This window comes from Uloborus diversus, chromosome 4 (assembly GCF_026930045.1).
Source record: "Uloborus diversus isolate 005 chromosome 4, Udiv.v.3.1, whole genome shotgun sequence".
In the NCBI taxonomy this organism is placed as follows: domain Eukaryota; kingdom Metazoa; phylum Arthropoda; class Arachnida; order Araneae; family Uloboridae; genus Uloborus; species Uloborus diversus.
Window position 1 is genome coordinate 78,555,006 of NC_072734.1, and position 15,555 is coordinate 78,570,560.

General features: G+C 33.8%; 1 protein-coding gene across 1 annotated transcript in view; it reads left to right on the forward strand.

Annotated features, from left to right (window-relative positions):
- Positions 1-15,555, forward strand: part of LOC129220658 (tolloid-like protein 1) — a 296,905-nt gene that overhangs the window by 144,784 nt on the left and 136,566 nt on the right. Inside the window, exon 4 of the mRNA XM_054855087.1 lies at positions 467-584. Within this exon, the coding sequence (XP_054711062.1) occupies positions 467-584 (118 nt within the window). The remainder of the gene's footprint in view (positions 1-466; positions 585-15,555) is intronic.

The following is a 15,555-nucleotide window of genomic DNA, read 5'->3' on the forward strand; positions in this document are numbered from 1 at the left end:
ATTTTTCATAGTTTTAGCAACATTTAAATTCAGCAGTATTTTAACTTTATTATTATTTTTTTTATTATTGTTTTTGGCAACAGTAAAAAACAACTACGTCACTTGTGTCACGCAAAAAAACATTGCGGATCATAGTTTCAAAGCCCTCGCCTAAAATGTTTCACTTCAGAAAATCTGTATTAAAAAGTATCTTAATATATGAATCATTCTTCGCAGCTTCTTTCAAAAATATCTTCCTTGATCAATGTTCTATTTCAAGAACATTCCTTGAGCAAACTGTTACTTTCTTCACACAAGGTTACAAATATGCGCCGCGGCGGGAATGTATTCCTTTGTGCATGTAATCTTATTCAACAATCCGCGACATTCCTCTTCATTTGGAAGGAACTTCTCAACCCTGATGTTTTTATCTGCCGGTCTTAGTGAAAAGAAATGCTCTCAGTTGGTTTCTTTTTTCCGCTTTTAGGTGATCACCGCGCCCTCTTCAAGCAAGCCATGAGACACTGGGAGAACTACACATGCGTCCAATTTGTAGAAAAAGAGGAGCATCCTAACTACATCGTTTTTACTGAAAGGCCCTGCGGGTGAGACGCAATCTTTTCCCTTTTTTTATTTATTATTTTATTTATTTCTTGAATATTTTTCTTTTTTGTTGAGATGGAATCGTCATGTCTATGTCACGAAAGTCAGAAAGTATCAACACTATTCTTTGCAAAAAGGAAAAAAAAAATCCTTCTAGGAGACAAAGGCGTACTTCAAAAAGCTAAGTTTTGACCCTGAGATCAAAATGTTTCATAAGTGCTCTTTTATGATCTAATTAACTGTTACCTCGATTAATGATTCTTATTTAATTTAATCATATTTTTGTTCTATTGTTTATTCCTCTTGAGTTTTGGGGTCGTCCTATTGACTTCTGTTTGGTAGACTTCACAGAGAAATATATTACAATATTTCAATAAGTGCTTGTTTTATATTTTCCGCTATTTATTTTTATTTTATTCAATATGTTTAAGCTTTTTCTTCCAAACACTGTTGTTACTTGTCCATTATTTTACACTTCATGAGAAAAATATTTAAAAACCCTTCAAAAATTACTTATGTGAAAATCATTTGTACTTTATAATATACAATTTAATGGAGAATCTATAAAATCATTATGATCAGTATGTGAAAGCTATCAAAATTAAAAGCTAAAATTCAAAACATCGGATATGATTCATATAATTTTCGTGAGAAAGACCTTTTTCATTTATTTAAAGAAATGTTTCCAAGCTGATATAAAAATGTTACTTTTCAAGTTTAAAATTTTTTCCCTAAAGTTTTCTAATATAAAGAGTTAATGACGATATTAAGAACATATCTAATAAAATTTTAATCATGAAAGAAAAATGATCAAAAGATCATAATTCGAGTGTGCTGAGTTTTATGAAAAAACAAAATCCCCTTTTTTCAAATTAAACTTTAGAGACTTATCGAAGTCGTTAGTTGCTGCAAGTGCATCAATTGAAATTTTAAGCTCAGTTTTGAATCTTTTATAGCTCTTAATTAAGTATCGATTTTTCTCGAATAAATAATTAATGGCATCAAAAATTAGCTCTCTTTTATTTTTCTTATTTGGTTATTAATCACTTTTGCAAAGAACAAAGAGAATCTTTCGAATTGTAATTAAAATAGTGACTACGTAATTAATTGTGATACTTGATTTTTTTAACTTGAGAATTAGGATTTAATTATTATTGTTTCGTTCAACATTATCGATCATAAAGATTAAGCCCCTCTCACCTTTAATCATAAAATCGAACATTGTAACTATATTTCTCTGAATCATAATGACTTGATATTTAAATGAATAAAAGTTATGCGTTTTGTAAATGAATCTTCCATTGTTTTTCTATGTATTTTAAAAACCTAACTGAACTAATGATTAAAATATTACTTGGGAGGGGGGAGAAAGAGGGGGTGAAAATAAATGACTAATATTATGTGCAGCGTTTTGGTTTTGGTGAATAATTAATTTTAACTGTCAAAGTAAGTAGGGCAGGGTGACCAAAGTGGATAGGTTAACGATAAGACGCTCGAAAATTGTAGTTTTGGATTTTTATTGCAACAATTTCGGTTTTATTTCCTAGCAGGGTTCTTGAACTTCAAAATAAAAAGTGATTTTTGTATTATTTCAAACCCAATATTTATTTATTATCAAACATTACAAACACTTGAAAAACCCGCTTTACCCTACTAATTGACAAATGAGGCAATGAAAAGCAAAGGGATGTAAGTGGACATTTTCCAAGTTTCGAGTAAAACGCGTATAAAGATTATGTCCTAGGTAGACTTTCATTGATTTTTTTTCCTAAATCATGCTGTTCAGCAGCACCTACCAGGGATACTAGTATTATCTCTTGCCCCAAGACAGAGGAGGGGTTCACCTATCATTTGTACTGGTTGAGTAAATTAGTTGACTAGCTACCTGCCATATTAAAAAAAAATGTATAAAAAAATTATACTTATCCAATTTAAAGTCAGTACATTTTTTTTATAAAATATAAAGAAATAAATGGTTAAATCAATAGACTGATTAATTGCCATCATAAAAAATAGCTTTTTAAAGTTATACCTATCCTATTGAAATAGAAAATATAACTCAGCACATGTGTCAAGAAAATATAAATAAATACATGACTAAATCCTACATCCGCTTTGCCCCAAATCACGTTTTTTATTTAAGTAATTATAACCTTAAATTAATAATTAAAAAAATAAACGGAATGACCAACGTAGTTTATAGGTGGATGATGTCAGAATAACTTCCTGGTACGATACAGATTTAATTAAATGTTTCAGTGGAAGAGGTGAGATAAAATGGAATACACACAAATGCTTTCATTAATAAATGAAAAATACCAGTCAAAAAAAGAGCAAACATCTCAAATAGCGGAACGGATGCTGGCAGAAGCAGTTAATCGCTCACTGCCTGTGTGTTGACTTACCTGCATAAGTACAACGCAAGCAGTGAAACTTGATTTAAAAAGTGTTTCGTAAAACGAAAGTTTAAGAAGCATTTGATTTCAAATGTTGTCGCATAATTATAAATGACTGCAACTCTGAATGACTGAATTTATCGGTGGGGGAGGGGGAAGGGAGAAAAATAATTTTAGTGAAAAGTTTGCGAAGATTATTGTCAATTACAGTGGTTAAAAAGCTACATTTTTTCTGTTGCAAACTGCAACTACATTATTACAAATGCATTTAACTACAACTACAACTACTTTTGTCAAAATGAAGTGACTACAAACTACTTTTAAAATTCAGTAGCTACTTCGCTATTTTTTTTAAATGAATAAAAAGCATACACACACGCCGTTTGAGAATTGAACGAAAAATTTCGAAAAGTTGCTCAGATTGATAAATTAGCTCATTCGAACATAGAATATTACTTAGAATTATCATTTCCTTCTTTCTTTTCTTTTTTAAACCATTTTTATGAGTATCTTCTGCAAGAAAAGTTTAAAAAGCTGAATAATTCAAATTTTTACGATTCCGCTATTGAAAAAATGTAAATAAAAACAACCATCAGCTTACTTACGCTACAGATAAAATGTTGTTCTTTTTAAACCTAATTTTAAAGTAGTTTCCAGCTATCGCTTCAAATTACTACTTTTTTTTTTTTTGTATCGAACTATTTGCTACTCTACTTTTTTTTTTAAAAACCCTTTGCTATCCTCCAGGGGCGGACTGGCCCTAAACTTTTAGTGTGGAAAAAAATTTCATGCCGGCCCCATACAAAAAATTTTGGCTGTAGTTTTCCAAACCTAAAAAGTTTCTAGTGTGTTTTTTCAAAAAAAAAAAAAAAAAGGTTAATCCAGCAGCCCTCACCTCTCTCCCCCCGTTGAAATACCAAGATTTTTTTTTTTTCAGAAATCCTTATTTAACTTTTCATTTCAAGCAAACTAGTGGGCAGATTGATTTAAACTAAGCATACAGCAAACGCCCATAATATACAGATGATATTTCAAGGATCTAACTTTCTCAAAAATATTTGCAAGCTTAAATTGCTCTACGCAATAAAAAACCACTGTGAAAGCTGTGTGGCTTCTTTGAAAATCCGCATTTAAGAGCATTTCGTTTATGTAAAAGTAAATAGAAATCTTATTTAAAACAAAACGTAATACATTTGAGGCAGTGAGAAGCAAAGGGGTGTAAGTAGACATTTTCAAGTTTTGAGTAAAATTCGAATAAAAATTACATCCTAGGTAGGCTTTCATTGATTTTTTTCTAAATCATGCTGTACAGCGGCACCTACCAGGGCTGCTGGTACTATCTCTTGCCCCAAGACAGAGGAGGGGGGCACCTACCATTTGTACTGGTTATCTCCAAATTTTCAATTTTTCCTCTTGCATCCCTTGCTTCTCACTACCTCATATGGCCATGAGCGATACTATTTACCCTTTAGAAAAAACTCTTTTTTTTTTAAAGTCTTTTCTTAAAATTGTATTGTACGTATTCAAACTGATGAAAAAAATCATGTAAACCAAACGTAATATATCCGTTCAGAATGAATAAATCACAGATCATGAGACAGTGAGAACTGATCGGAAATATCGGATAAGCCCGAATTAATCTACAAAAAAAAAAAAAAAAGTTTCGCCCGAAAAAGTCGCCATTTGTCTCAGTGAGAAAACTGATTTTCAAAGGTATCTCTCAAAATGTTATCTAGTGAATGAAATTTATTTGTCAGGTTCTAAGAACTAAAGTGAAAATCATGGGATATACACTTGGGGTGGGGGGATTGCGGTCTCCTCCCCGGGCCCTTGCTTTTAACGTAGATTTATATTGCTAATAATTTTAATACAGTAGTTTATATGCATGTAAAGATGGTTATGATCGAACTCCCCTCCCCTCTCCACAGAAGGCAAGTTCTGGCCGCGCTTGTGCTTTATGGTATATGTGTGGCCTATATTACATATTAACTTGCCTTTAATAATAATATTCCACTGACTCACAACGTTTTCAAGTAAGAACAATTTATTTATCAGCTTCCAAGATTTAAAGTGAAAACGAAGAAATGTATTGGGAAAAGCAATAAGATGTGCGTATTCTTTTTCGTAAGTAAATATGTTCAACTAGAGTTTAACCTACGAAGATGTTCAACAAAGTGAAACTCAACCGCTTAAACCAAAAATATAACTATTTATACTTCTATTGTACGAGTTTACATGCTTGCTGAAAATAAATAATAATCGAGTAACGAAAGAAAGCACAACACAGAAATGGTCCGACTTAAACCTTTTTAATGACATAAATTAAACGAAATTAATGAAAACGAAATAATATTTGAAAAAAAGTTACTCAAGAGTAATAAACTAAAAATGACAAAAATAATATAACTCTTCAAGAACCAGTAAAAATGTTTTCATACCAGGCCCTAATTTCGTCAAACTGAAAAATCTAATAATAACTTTAAATTTCAAATTAGTGCTAAATCTTATCATTTTATCCGGAAAAATTTTATCCGAAATTTGAAAGTATGCTATTTAACGAATTTAAACATTGCATTTATCAATTTTACACTGAATAATAACATTAAAATTGAAAAGTATATGATGATAAGATTTTTAAAAATGTATACTTTTCGTACTAGTTGCAATATGGTAGTGCTACTTATGAATTATAAAAATAGTTTCTGGGAATACTGCATTTCAGATTCGGAAATTTTAGATTTGCTTTTAAGATTGTTACATTAAAAATATAAGTAAAAATAGATACGTTATTTATATTAAAATAGGCAAAAACACTTAAAGCAATCACACTTATCAATCTAGCTAAGAAAGAAAAGTCTATAAACAAGCATTACAAATCAGTTAACAGGAAAAAACTTCAAAAATAAAGATTATTTGATGAAATGTTATTAAATACTTAAAATATGGTTAAAGAACCTAATATTTTTTTTTCTTCTATAACTTAGTGTATCCCTTTAAAAGATAGGGAAACAAAATTTTACAGTATTTAAGGCATAATAATTACTTAAATTTTTCAACATCCCTTTTTAATTTTATCAAAACATTTCCTTCAAAGCATGTAACTTATTTTTTTTTTCCTTAAAAGTAATAGATTATGAATATTTGTTAAAGACTACTTGGTACTAAAGATAAAAATAAAAGAAATCGAGAGAAAAAAACACATTTCTACAACATTACTCTTTCTTACAAAAAGTCTACTTTGTTGAGCAACAACATCAATGGTATCCTCTGAATCTATTTGATTTAAAATGTCCTTCTCTACAGACATCAACATGAGAGTTTCTAAATTTTCTTGAGAAAGGGTTAAACAAAAAATCATGAGTTTAAAAATGAAATGAATTAAGTTCAGGAGGGCCATGCACATCCTCATATCCTGGACAAGCATACGAATTGTACTCAGGGCAGGGTCTGGATACCGGAACAAACCCTTCTCTCTCTTCTTTTTTTTTTCCTTCAAGTTTAAATTGCCAAAGTTTTTTATTCTTCCAAATCCTAAATTTTATACCTAAAAAAAGGGGGGGGGGGAATCAGGCGCGGATCCAGGATTCGGCTCAGGAGGGGACACTTTTTTTTTCAATTTTGGCGCCCCCACACACCCGGCGCCCCCCCCCCCCCACACAAATAAATTCACAAAGAGGAAAAAAATCACATTTTTGTTTGTTATCCACAACTTCTTTACTTTTGAACATTCAGCTATTGTCCCGCTAGGGAAAAAAATATTTATTGAAAATGCATTGCTACTGGAAGCGAAAAATAATTTAAATAAACTAATGTAGGACATAATAGGATTTTATAGTGGAGTTATCACAACGGGTGACACCTAGGACGTTAATCTGTGCCCCCCCCCCTCACTCGCCCCATCAAGAAAAAAAGTACAACAAGGTATTGTGATTTATTATTACAATAAAAGTAATTAATGCGCATAACGTTTTCAGTGTAAACAATTGTTTTAGTACAGCCTTAAATAACAAAATGCAAAAATGTAAGCGCGAATGCAAGGGAGAGGCGATGGGGGTGATAATTTGAGGGACTGTGCACCTGCCATAAACGCAATTTCTGTCGATCTTCGATGAAGTTAGCGGAAGGAGGATGAGGATTCTTCAAAAATGTTTCAAAATTGTAGTCTTAAAAACGCGATTGCATTCCATCTGAAGTTAAAAGAAGAGCAGGTGCACAACTTGAAAATAGTTTTTTTTTTCGTTTGAAAGAGGGGGGGGGAGGAGGAGCACTTTAAAAAAATTCCCTCAGACACATGGTATATATGTAATATATAATACACATACAAAAACTAACAGGACCGTTGGGAGGTCAAAACTAGGAGATGATCTTTGGTAATATTAAAAGAAGCAAATGTTCGGGGCCCTCGCCAGAATTTTTCTGAAATTAAATTTCTTAAAAACGTGATTATAGACTACATTTGTGGATGTTAAAGAAGGAACTGGGGTTCAGGAAATGTCATGGATGCAAATAGGCTATTATCAAACGGTAAAAAAGCCCTAGAATGCCAAGAATTATTGAATTACTAGAATATCAATTTTCTGAGTCGATTTACCACCCTCAGCCAATGTTTCAAAATTGAAGCTCCAAAAACGAAATTTTTGACAATCTGAAGATATTGAGGAGAGGGGAATTCCAGGATGGACTCTACTCTGGAAGTTTTTCGAAATTGAAGTCCTTAAAACAAAGGTTTTTAGACTTTCTTCAATGATGTTAGAGGGAAAAATTCAGAGGTTCATCTCCTTAAAACTAGCAAAATTGTAGTTTTAAAAACACAATTTTCGTCATTCTTTATTGATATTAGAGGGACGGATTTCAAAGGCCCCTCCCCAGGAATTATTCGAAATTGAACTCTTAAAAATGCGGTTGTAGGCTATATTTGATAAGGTTAAGGGCCTGGTAATTTTTCGAAATTGAAGATTCAAAATCGCTACTCAGACGATCTTCGGTGTTGTTAAATGGCGGGGTGTTCGGGAGCTCTTCCTTCGGAATAATCTCTACAAAATTAAAGACCAGGAAACAAAATTTGAGACTATCTGTAATAATTTTCGATGGGGGGGGGGGAGGGGTGAACTTAGCTCACAGCATTCTTATTTTCAGAAGGGAGGTGGAACAAATTAGCTGACAAAGAATCTGCAACTGTTAAAGATTTTTAATTTAAAGATTTCTTTTTAAAATAATTAATGTTTTTTCTTAACATTTCTTTTCCTCATTAAAATAACTTTTCTATCCCTAAGACATGTTCCTTTCTTCCTTTCAGTAAGAAAGAATACTTCTGAAGAAAAAAAAAACATCAACTCAGCATTCAGGGGTAGGTACGGGTCCTATGGACCCCTCCTCTGGTTGCGCCACATGGGACTATTTTTTAATCAAAAATATCCTCGGAAGGAGGTTTTTTGATGAAGTGGATTTTTTTAAATCAAAAATATCTTTTGAAGGTGGTTTTTTGCTCAAACTACTGTACTAGAATTGGCATTTATGTTAAAACCAATGGTTCGGGGTGTTTTCACCTCCAAACCCCCTACTGCCAGATATTTTTCAAAACTTAAGTCATAAAAACGCTATTATAAACTATCTTTCGTAATGTTGAAGGACGGAATGAGGTTTATGTGCATTTTTTTGAAAACGTTTCATGAACGCAATTTCAGACGATCTTCGATGATGCTTCGCAAAGAGAGGTTAGGAGGCTCTCCCTTGGAAATTTTGTCGAAATTAAAATTCTAAAGACGTAATTGTAGTATCTCTTTGATGACGTTAAGCGTTAGTGGAAGGGTTTGGATTTGGAACTTTCTCGCGAACATTTTTCGAAATCGAAGTTTCAAAAACGCAATTTTTAACGATCTTCGGTGATGGCAGAGAGGGGAGAGGGCAGAGAGGGGTTCGCCCCTTCCCTCGGACATTTTTGAAAACTAAAATCATAAATAAAAAACACAATCGCAAGCCAGCTTTAACGATAAACGAAGAAATGGAATTCTGAAATTGGAATCTTGAATTCTCTCTCCTGGAAATATTTAGAAATTGAAGTCAATAATGGAATTTTTGACGCTCTTCGATGATATTAGGAGGATTAGAGTTCCTATATAGAAGCTACGCTTCTATATAGGGACTCCAAGGAGGATAAAGGAGGGCCGCCCCTGTAGGAGGACCTCCCCTGCAGTTTTTTATTACTGAATGTAAAAAAACTCTATTTTAGATGATCTTCGATAATAGTAGGGAAAAGGGGTGGGGGGTCACAGTTCTCAAGCGGAAATGTTTCAGAATTAAAGGCCTAAACCTGTGTTATTAACATGTGTAACCAGGATACGTAGTAAAGGTTGAATGATTAAAATCAATCGCTCCTCACTTGAAAAATTTCTGTATCCGCTGTTGAGAACGGGCAATTCTCATGATATTGCCCCTCTAAGCAGACGCAGACGCGTCACACTCCTCACTGGTTGAGGAACGGTTAATGACGTAAAAAATGTTTTTTTAAATGTCTTTCTTTTGCACCCAGTTCCAAAACTTCCCCTAAATTTAGAGGGACACTCATAAAATGCAGATATTGCGCCCCCTAGGGAGCGCGGACGCCCCACAGATTGAGAATCGGTAAATGAACCAAATAAGTTTTCCAACTGTCTCTCTTTCTTTTGTACCCAATTCCAAAACTTCCTCCCTAAATTTCAAAGGAAAACTCATTAGTTACGAATATTGCGCCCCCTAGGGGAACGCGCCCCACTCCCCACAGATTGAGAACTGGTGAATGAACCAAATAATTTTTCTTGATGTCTTTCTTCTATACCCAATTTCAAAATTTTTTCCCTAAATTTGGAGAAAAATTTTTTAAGTTGTGAATATTGCGCCCCTAAGAGGAACGTGAAAGCACCCTACTTGATATTGGTTTAGAATTGTAAATGAGACAAATAAATTTTCTAAGTATATTTCTTTCTTTTGTGCCTAATTCCAAAATCCCCCCCCCCCCACTATATTTAGAAGGAAAATTCATTAGTTGCGGATATTGCGCCCCTAAGGGACGTGCCCTACTCCCCACACATTGAGAAGTAGTGAATGAACCAAATAAATTTTCCAAATATCTTTGTTTTATACCCAATTCCAAAATTTTCCTACCGAATTCAGAAAGAAAGCTCATAACTTGTGGATAGTGCGCCCCCTAGAGGGGCACAGAAGCGCCCCACTTCACACAGTTTGAGAACTGGTGAATGAGACTAATACGTTTTCCAACTATTTTTCGTTCTTTCTTTTTGGTACTTAAATATTCGTCCAGGGACGCTTCCGGCGCCCCCTTCCTACTGGCGCCCCTGATTTTCCCAGGGAGGGGCAATTGCCCCCATTGCCCCCCCCCCCTTTGGATCCGCGCCTGGGGGGAATGTTCTGCTGTCTTTGAGAAGTACATTAATAATCTTAGTTTATTATCTCTCTTCAAAAATTAATTACTCTTGAAAAAAAAAAAAAACATAAAAAATGTGTGTAACAATAAGTGGATAAAATTGGTACAGTATTTAGGCTTTAAATTAAAATTAAGTACAGTAAAACCTGTAGAGTTGACCACCCTTGTAAGTTGACCACCTGTCTATGTTGACCGCTTTTGTCAGGAACGGAATTAGTCCTATCTTATATAATGAAGGAAAACTTCTGTAACTTGACCACCTGTCTATCTTGACCACTAATGTACGCCAAATTTGGTTTGGAGTATTGTAAAAAAAACCTTTGTAAGTTTATCACTTGGTTTATTTTTTAAAACTTTCTTCAATAATTTTATTTTATTATTTATTAATTTATTATTATTGTATTATTATTATTATTTGATAGCTTTCTAAGAATGTTTTTAATGCTTTGATGACGGACTAGCATTTTACTAACTCAACAGCAGCATAAAGCTTATGCTGCTCTTTATTCTCCAAACTTGTTTTTCATTTGTTGTTCTATTTGAGATAGTTTTTTGTACTTCTTTCAATAAAATAGGTGTCAGTAGAAAAGTACAAAGTGTTTTCTTTCAGTTGCAATAGGTTGTGGCAATACTGGAATTGCGCTAAGGCCCGGATCTGTACATTTTGGGCCCTCTGCAACAAAATGGGTAGGGCATCTTCCTAGTGGCCCAGTGTCTATTTGTAAAGTTAATAAGTCTTAATGCTAGTTTCTTTTTTCTTTTTTTTCTTCAATTTCTAGAGCCGTCAGCCCCCTTGAGGAAGTGAGCCCCCCCCCCCCCGCACTGCGGGTACGCAGATATGGGCTTGCTAAAGAGCCCTTCTGGCTTATTTCGGGTGCAAGGGATTAAGATATAGGACATTTTAATTTTGTCTTTATGAACTGAGAGAGTCGAGCTTGTTGCTCTTTGGGCTGTAAGTGTTACATAAAAAGGCTTCAAAAAGAAAGTTTTGAACTTGAAATTAATAAAAAGTATGAAATATTAAAATGAATCGAAAAAGGAGAAAGCCAGAGAAAATTAGCTGGTACATATGGAATTTCTAAAACTACGGCGTCTAATATAGTTTAAAACAAGGAAAAAATAATAAAACTATTTGAATAGTATTTTTAATTATGGTTTCACTTTCAATAATGTTGAACAATGAAAGTTAGTTGAACAGAAAGAGTAACAAAGGTGAATTCCTCGAAAAATGAATACACGGTGCGAGAAATGACAAAAAATATTTCAAAAAATCATTACTGCCCTTTATAAGTTGACCACCAAAGTACTGCACCTCGAGTGGTCAACTTACACAGGTTTCACTGTATGCAAAAAATACCTAATATCGATTTTACGTTGCTCTAAAATTTGCTTTTTTCAAGGAAAAAAGGTAAGGGGGCGACGGATAAAAAAATGTTGGAAATCACTGTTTTAAATATTTATACTGTCTGTACTTTTATAAATTTTATCTTTGCTAAACGAAAATAGATAAATTGGACGATGTTATACAGAAATGAGTTATCCAACAAAAATTTTCAAAAAAATAATGAGTTATTCACATAGGTTGGCAGATAAACTGATACACTGTGGGGATACAAAGACGATTTAAGCCAAATTCTATTTTAATATGCCATCTATGAAGTTCAATTTAGAACTCAATTTACTCAAAAGTACTGCTTGGTGGGTTGACCCATTTTTGTGTAACACCGTCAATTTGTTATAATTATAACCAATAGTTCAAGTTCTTATTATTTAAAGTGCTGATGACAAAAAAAAAAAATTAAAAAACACATGATGATTAAAAATATTAAACTTACGTAAAAAAATTCTTGTCACCGTTGGATTTAAAACACATGCAGTCCCATTGAGCAGTCAACACGGTGTATAACAAATGACTCGTTTTTTTCCTCGGAGACGCGAAATTGAGGAGTTCTCAAAACTATCTAATTGGTTGAAAAAGTCGTGGATAAAAAAAAAAAAAAGAAAAGAAAGAAAGAAGGATGAAAAGGGGGGAAAAAAAGCTTTTTAGTAGACGTTTTGCTCCTATTCATTCTATTCTTAGGATGGCGCCTTTCTCTTACTTCATTTGAAAAAGGTTCAATGTAATCTTTTCCCAGACAGTCTCAGATCGTCTCAGATGGCCACAAAAAAAAGTTCCCCACCCCCAATAAAACTCCTTACCAGAATTCCAGGAAACATCAATCCCGAACAGATACGAGAGACACTCGGACGAAGACCACCCAACAAAGACATTGTTTCGTTTTCCCTACGTAACAACAAGATACGGTAATAGTTAGGCAAGAACAGAGTAACGTCCTGACAGTGACCGTTGGAAAAGGAGCGGCTGTCCTCCTCTCCCTCCCCCCCCCCCCCCCCACCCAAAAAAGAGCAGTTCTGGCTGCAGCCCTCGACACAAGAACGGCCGGCCTAATTAAGAACTTTTTTTAAAAATAAAATTGAGGAAAACGGCACGTACACATTGAATGCACAGAAAACGGCCCGAATTAAGGACGGCCCATGTGGAATTTTCCACATCTCACACGTGGCCAGTCCGCCCCTGCTACCCTCCAAACTACTGAAAAATGTAGCTACAACTGTAGCCTCGATACTACCTGTAGCGCGCTGCTTGCAACCACTGGTCTATTAAATATTGTAGCTTGTGCTTGAACTTATACGGCAGGACCATCATTTTAAATTTTGCGGGGGAGGGAGGAGATATATACTCAACGCATATTTTGTGCAAAAACAACAAAACTGTGTCCACATATATGGAAAGAAATTGATTTCTCGAAGCACGGAGGAGAATATTGCCCGTTCTGACCACGATAAATGACGAGTGGTTCATAGTAGTGATGTGCCGGATCGTTAAAAAAGTAGATCCGCGGATCCGGATACGGATCCGGATCATTAATGCCAAGATCCGCGGATACGGATACGGATCTCAATTTTTTTTTTTTCTTTTTTTTTTACCCAAATCAACTACCCAAGTGTAAAATTTGCTAGAATGGGTCAGCTTTGCATTAATGCTTAGATAGAATGAAATATTACTTTTAGCTTGCTCGTTAGATGTAGGATACAGGAGCAAGAGGGTAAAGCTGCTTTTGGACATGCTAGAGCCAGGAACACCTGTACAATCAGTAAATAAAGAAGTTATATTAGTATCACTTTTTTGAAGGATGCCAAGAAAAACAAAATGAAGAATAACACAAACCCCAAATACATAACAAAAACCAATATTAAATTATAAATTTAAAATTAAAAAAAAAAACATATCCCCGAAGGGCCGACCTCATATGAAGAAGAATTTCGCGTATCAAAACACACATTGTTAACAAATATGAACTGACAGCAGATAGAAATTTTAAATCATTGAGCTTTTTTGTCTTGTGAATCTTATGAAATCGCTACCAATCATGCGTATAAAGGCTTAGAATTGCATTTAGAATTTACAAGAGATAGTTACAAGGTATATTACATTACAAGATTATAGCTGCTACTATAATCTTGTTAAGTTCCAAATAAATATAAAATGCAAAAAACTTCGTTCTTTCAATTAGCTCCAATATTTTTATCGTACGGGTACGTTTTTACTACCATAATTGTGAAAAACGTTGAGCCGGCTTTTCATTAATGTCTCCGACTCTCCGGTAATTAAAGTTCTACAAAAACGAGGCTGATCCAAGCACACTTTCGATCAAGTCATCTTTTGAACGAAAAAAAGAACTATCAAAATTAGTTTATCTGCTTAGGAATTACGATGCCACAAATAGACACACATATACACATTTTAAAAACTTATTATCCTTTCCTTTTTGCGACGGGGGGGTACAAATCGGCCTCGGAAATGATACCTTATAGTTTAAATAGGGAATAAAACCTAATTGAAACGGAATTTCATAGTCTTTTATTCAAATATTTAAGAATTTTTAGAATAGAAGAGATCCGTTTAAGATCCGTTAAAAATAACGGATACAGATACGGATACAGATCTTTATTTTCTCTCGGATATCCGCGGATACGGATACGGATACGGATATCCGGAACATCACTAGTTCATAGTGCTTTGAACAATAAGTTTCAGTAAAAGAAAACTGTGGTTTGTTGAGGAAAGGGCAGTTTTTTTTCCTAGATGATAACTCACCAATAGTAGGGTAATGTTGGTCTAAGTGAAACAGTTACGATAAATTTCATTTTAAAAAATGAACAATTTGGAAAAATATTTTTAAAATGACACTAGATAAAGCTACAGTATATTTTGCTATAGGCTAGCCTTCAAATGTTATTTTTCACTGAAATATTAAATTTTTACTTACGAATAGAAACAGAAGTATATTACCTTAACCCATAAATGGAGCAATGTAATAACCTCTTGTTATCAAAGGCATTTTATAAGGACCATTGTTGCAAATAAGTGAAATCTTATACTTGACATTAAATCCCGGTTATCATAAATTTGCCATTTCAAATGCGCTTGCGCGCGGACTTAGCTTTTTGGGCTTTCTGTTTTAAGATTTCGTGTTGCTTGTTTATATTTAAGCTGAGCGAGAGTCCTACCAAATTAATGAATGCGATTAGAATATTTTCACAACGACTTCGTGATATATTATATGAAACTACGGATATGAATAATTGATAATCTTAAGAGAAAAATGACACTTCAATATTTATTAGTTTGGAAATATTTATTTAACATAAGTGTAAAACACGTTGTGTACTTCAAAAATGATTGGAATATTAAGTACAGAAATCCGTCTTTTGCGGACATTTTACGTTAGGCGTAAACAGCTTAGTATTATACATTTTTATTTAGGTTGAGGATTCGGCTTTGTATTAGAAGTGATGCTGAAATTCTAGTACGCTCTTCTGAGGTTAAAAATTTGGTCCTGAAAAAGGACAGACAATTCAAACACCGAAACCATTAATAATTAAGACGCAAAATTCAATCTTTACCGAGGCCTAAAAACTAAATCAGAAAAAACTTTGTGATTTCTAATTTTTATCTCTTGCCATCTCATATTTATTACCAAATTTAAAATGTTTGTAATTAATTTAGCAAGAGTTTTGAAATCAGTCCGCGCGCAAGCGCAGTTGAAATGGCAAATTTGTGATAACCGGGATTTAACGTCTAGTATATCTTGT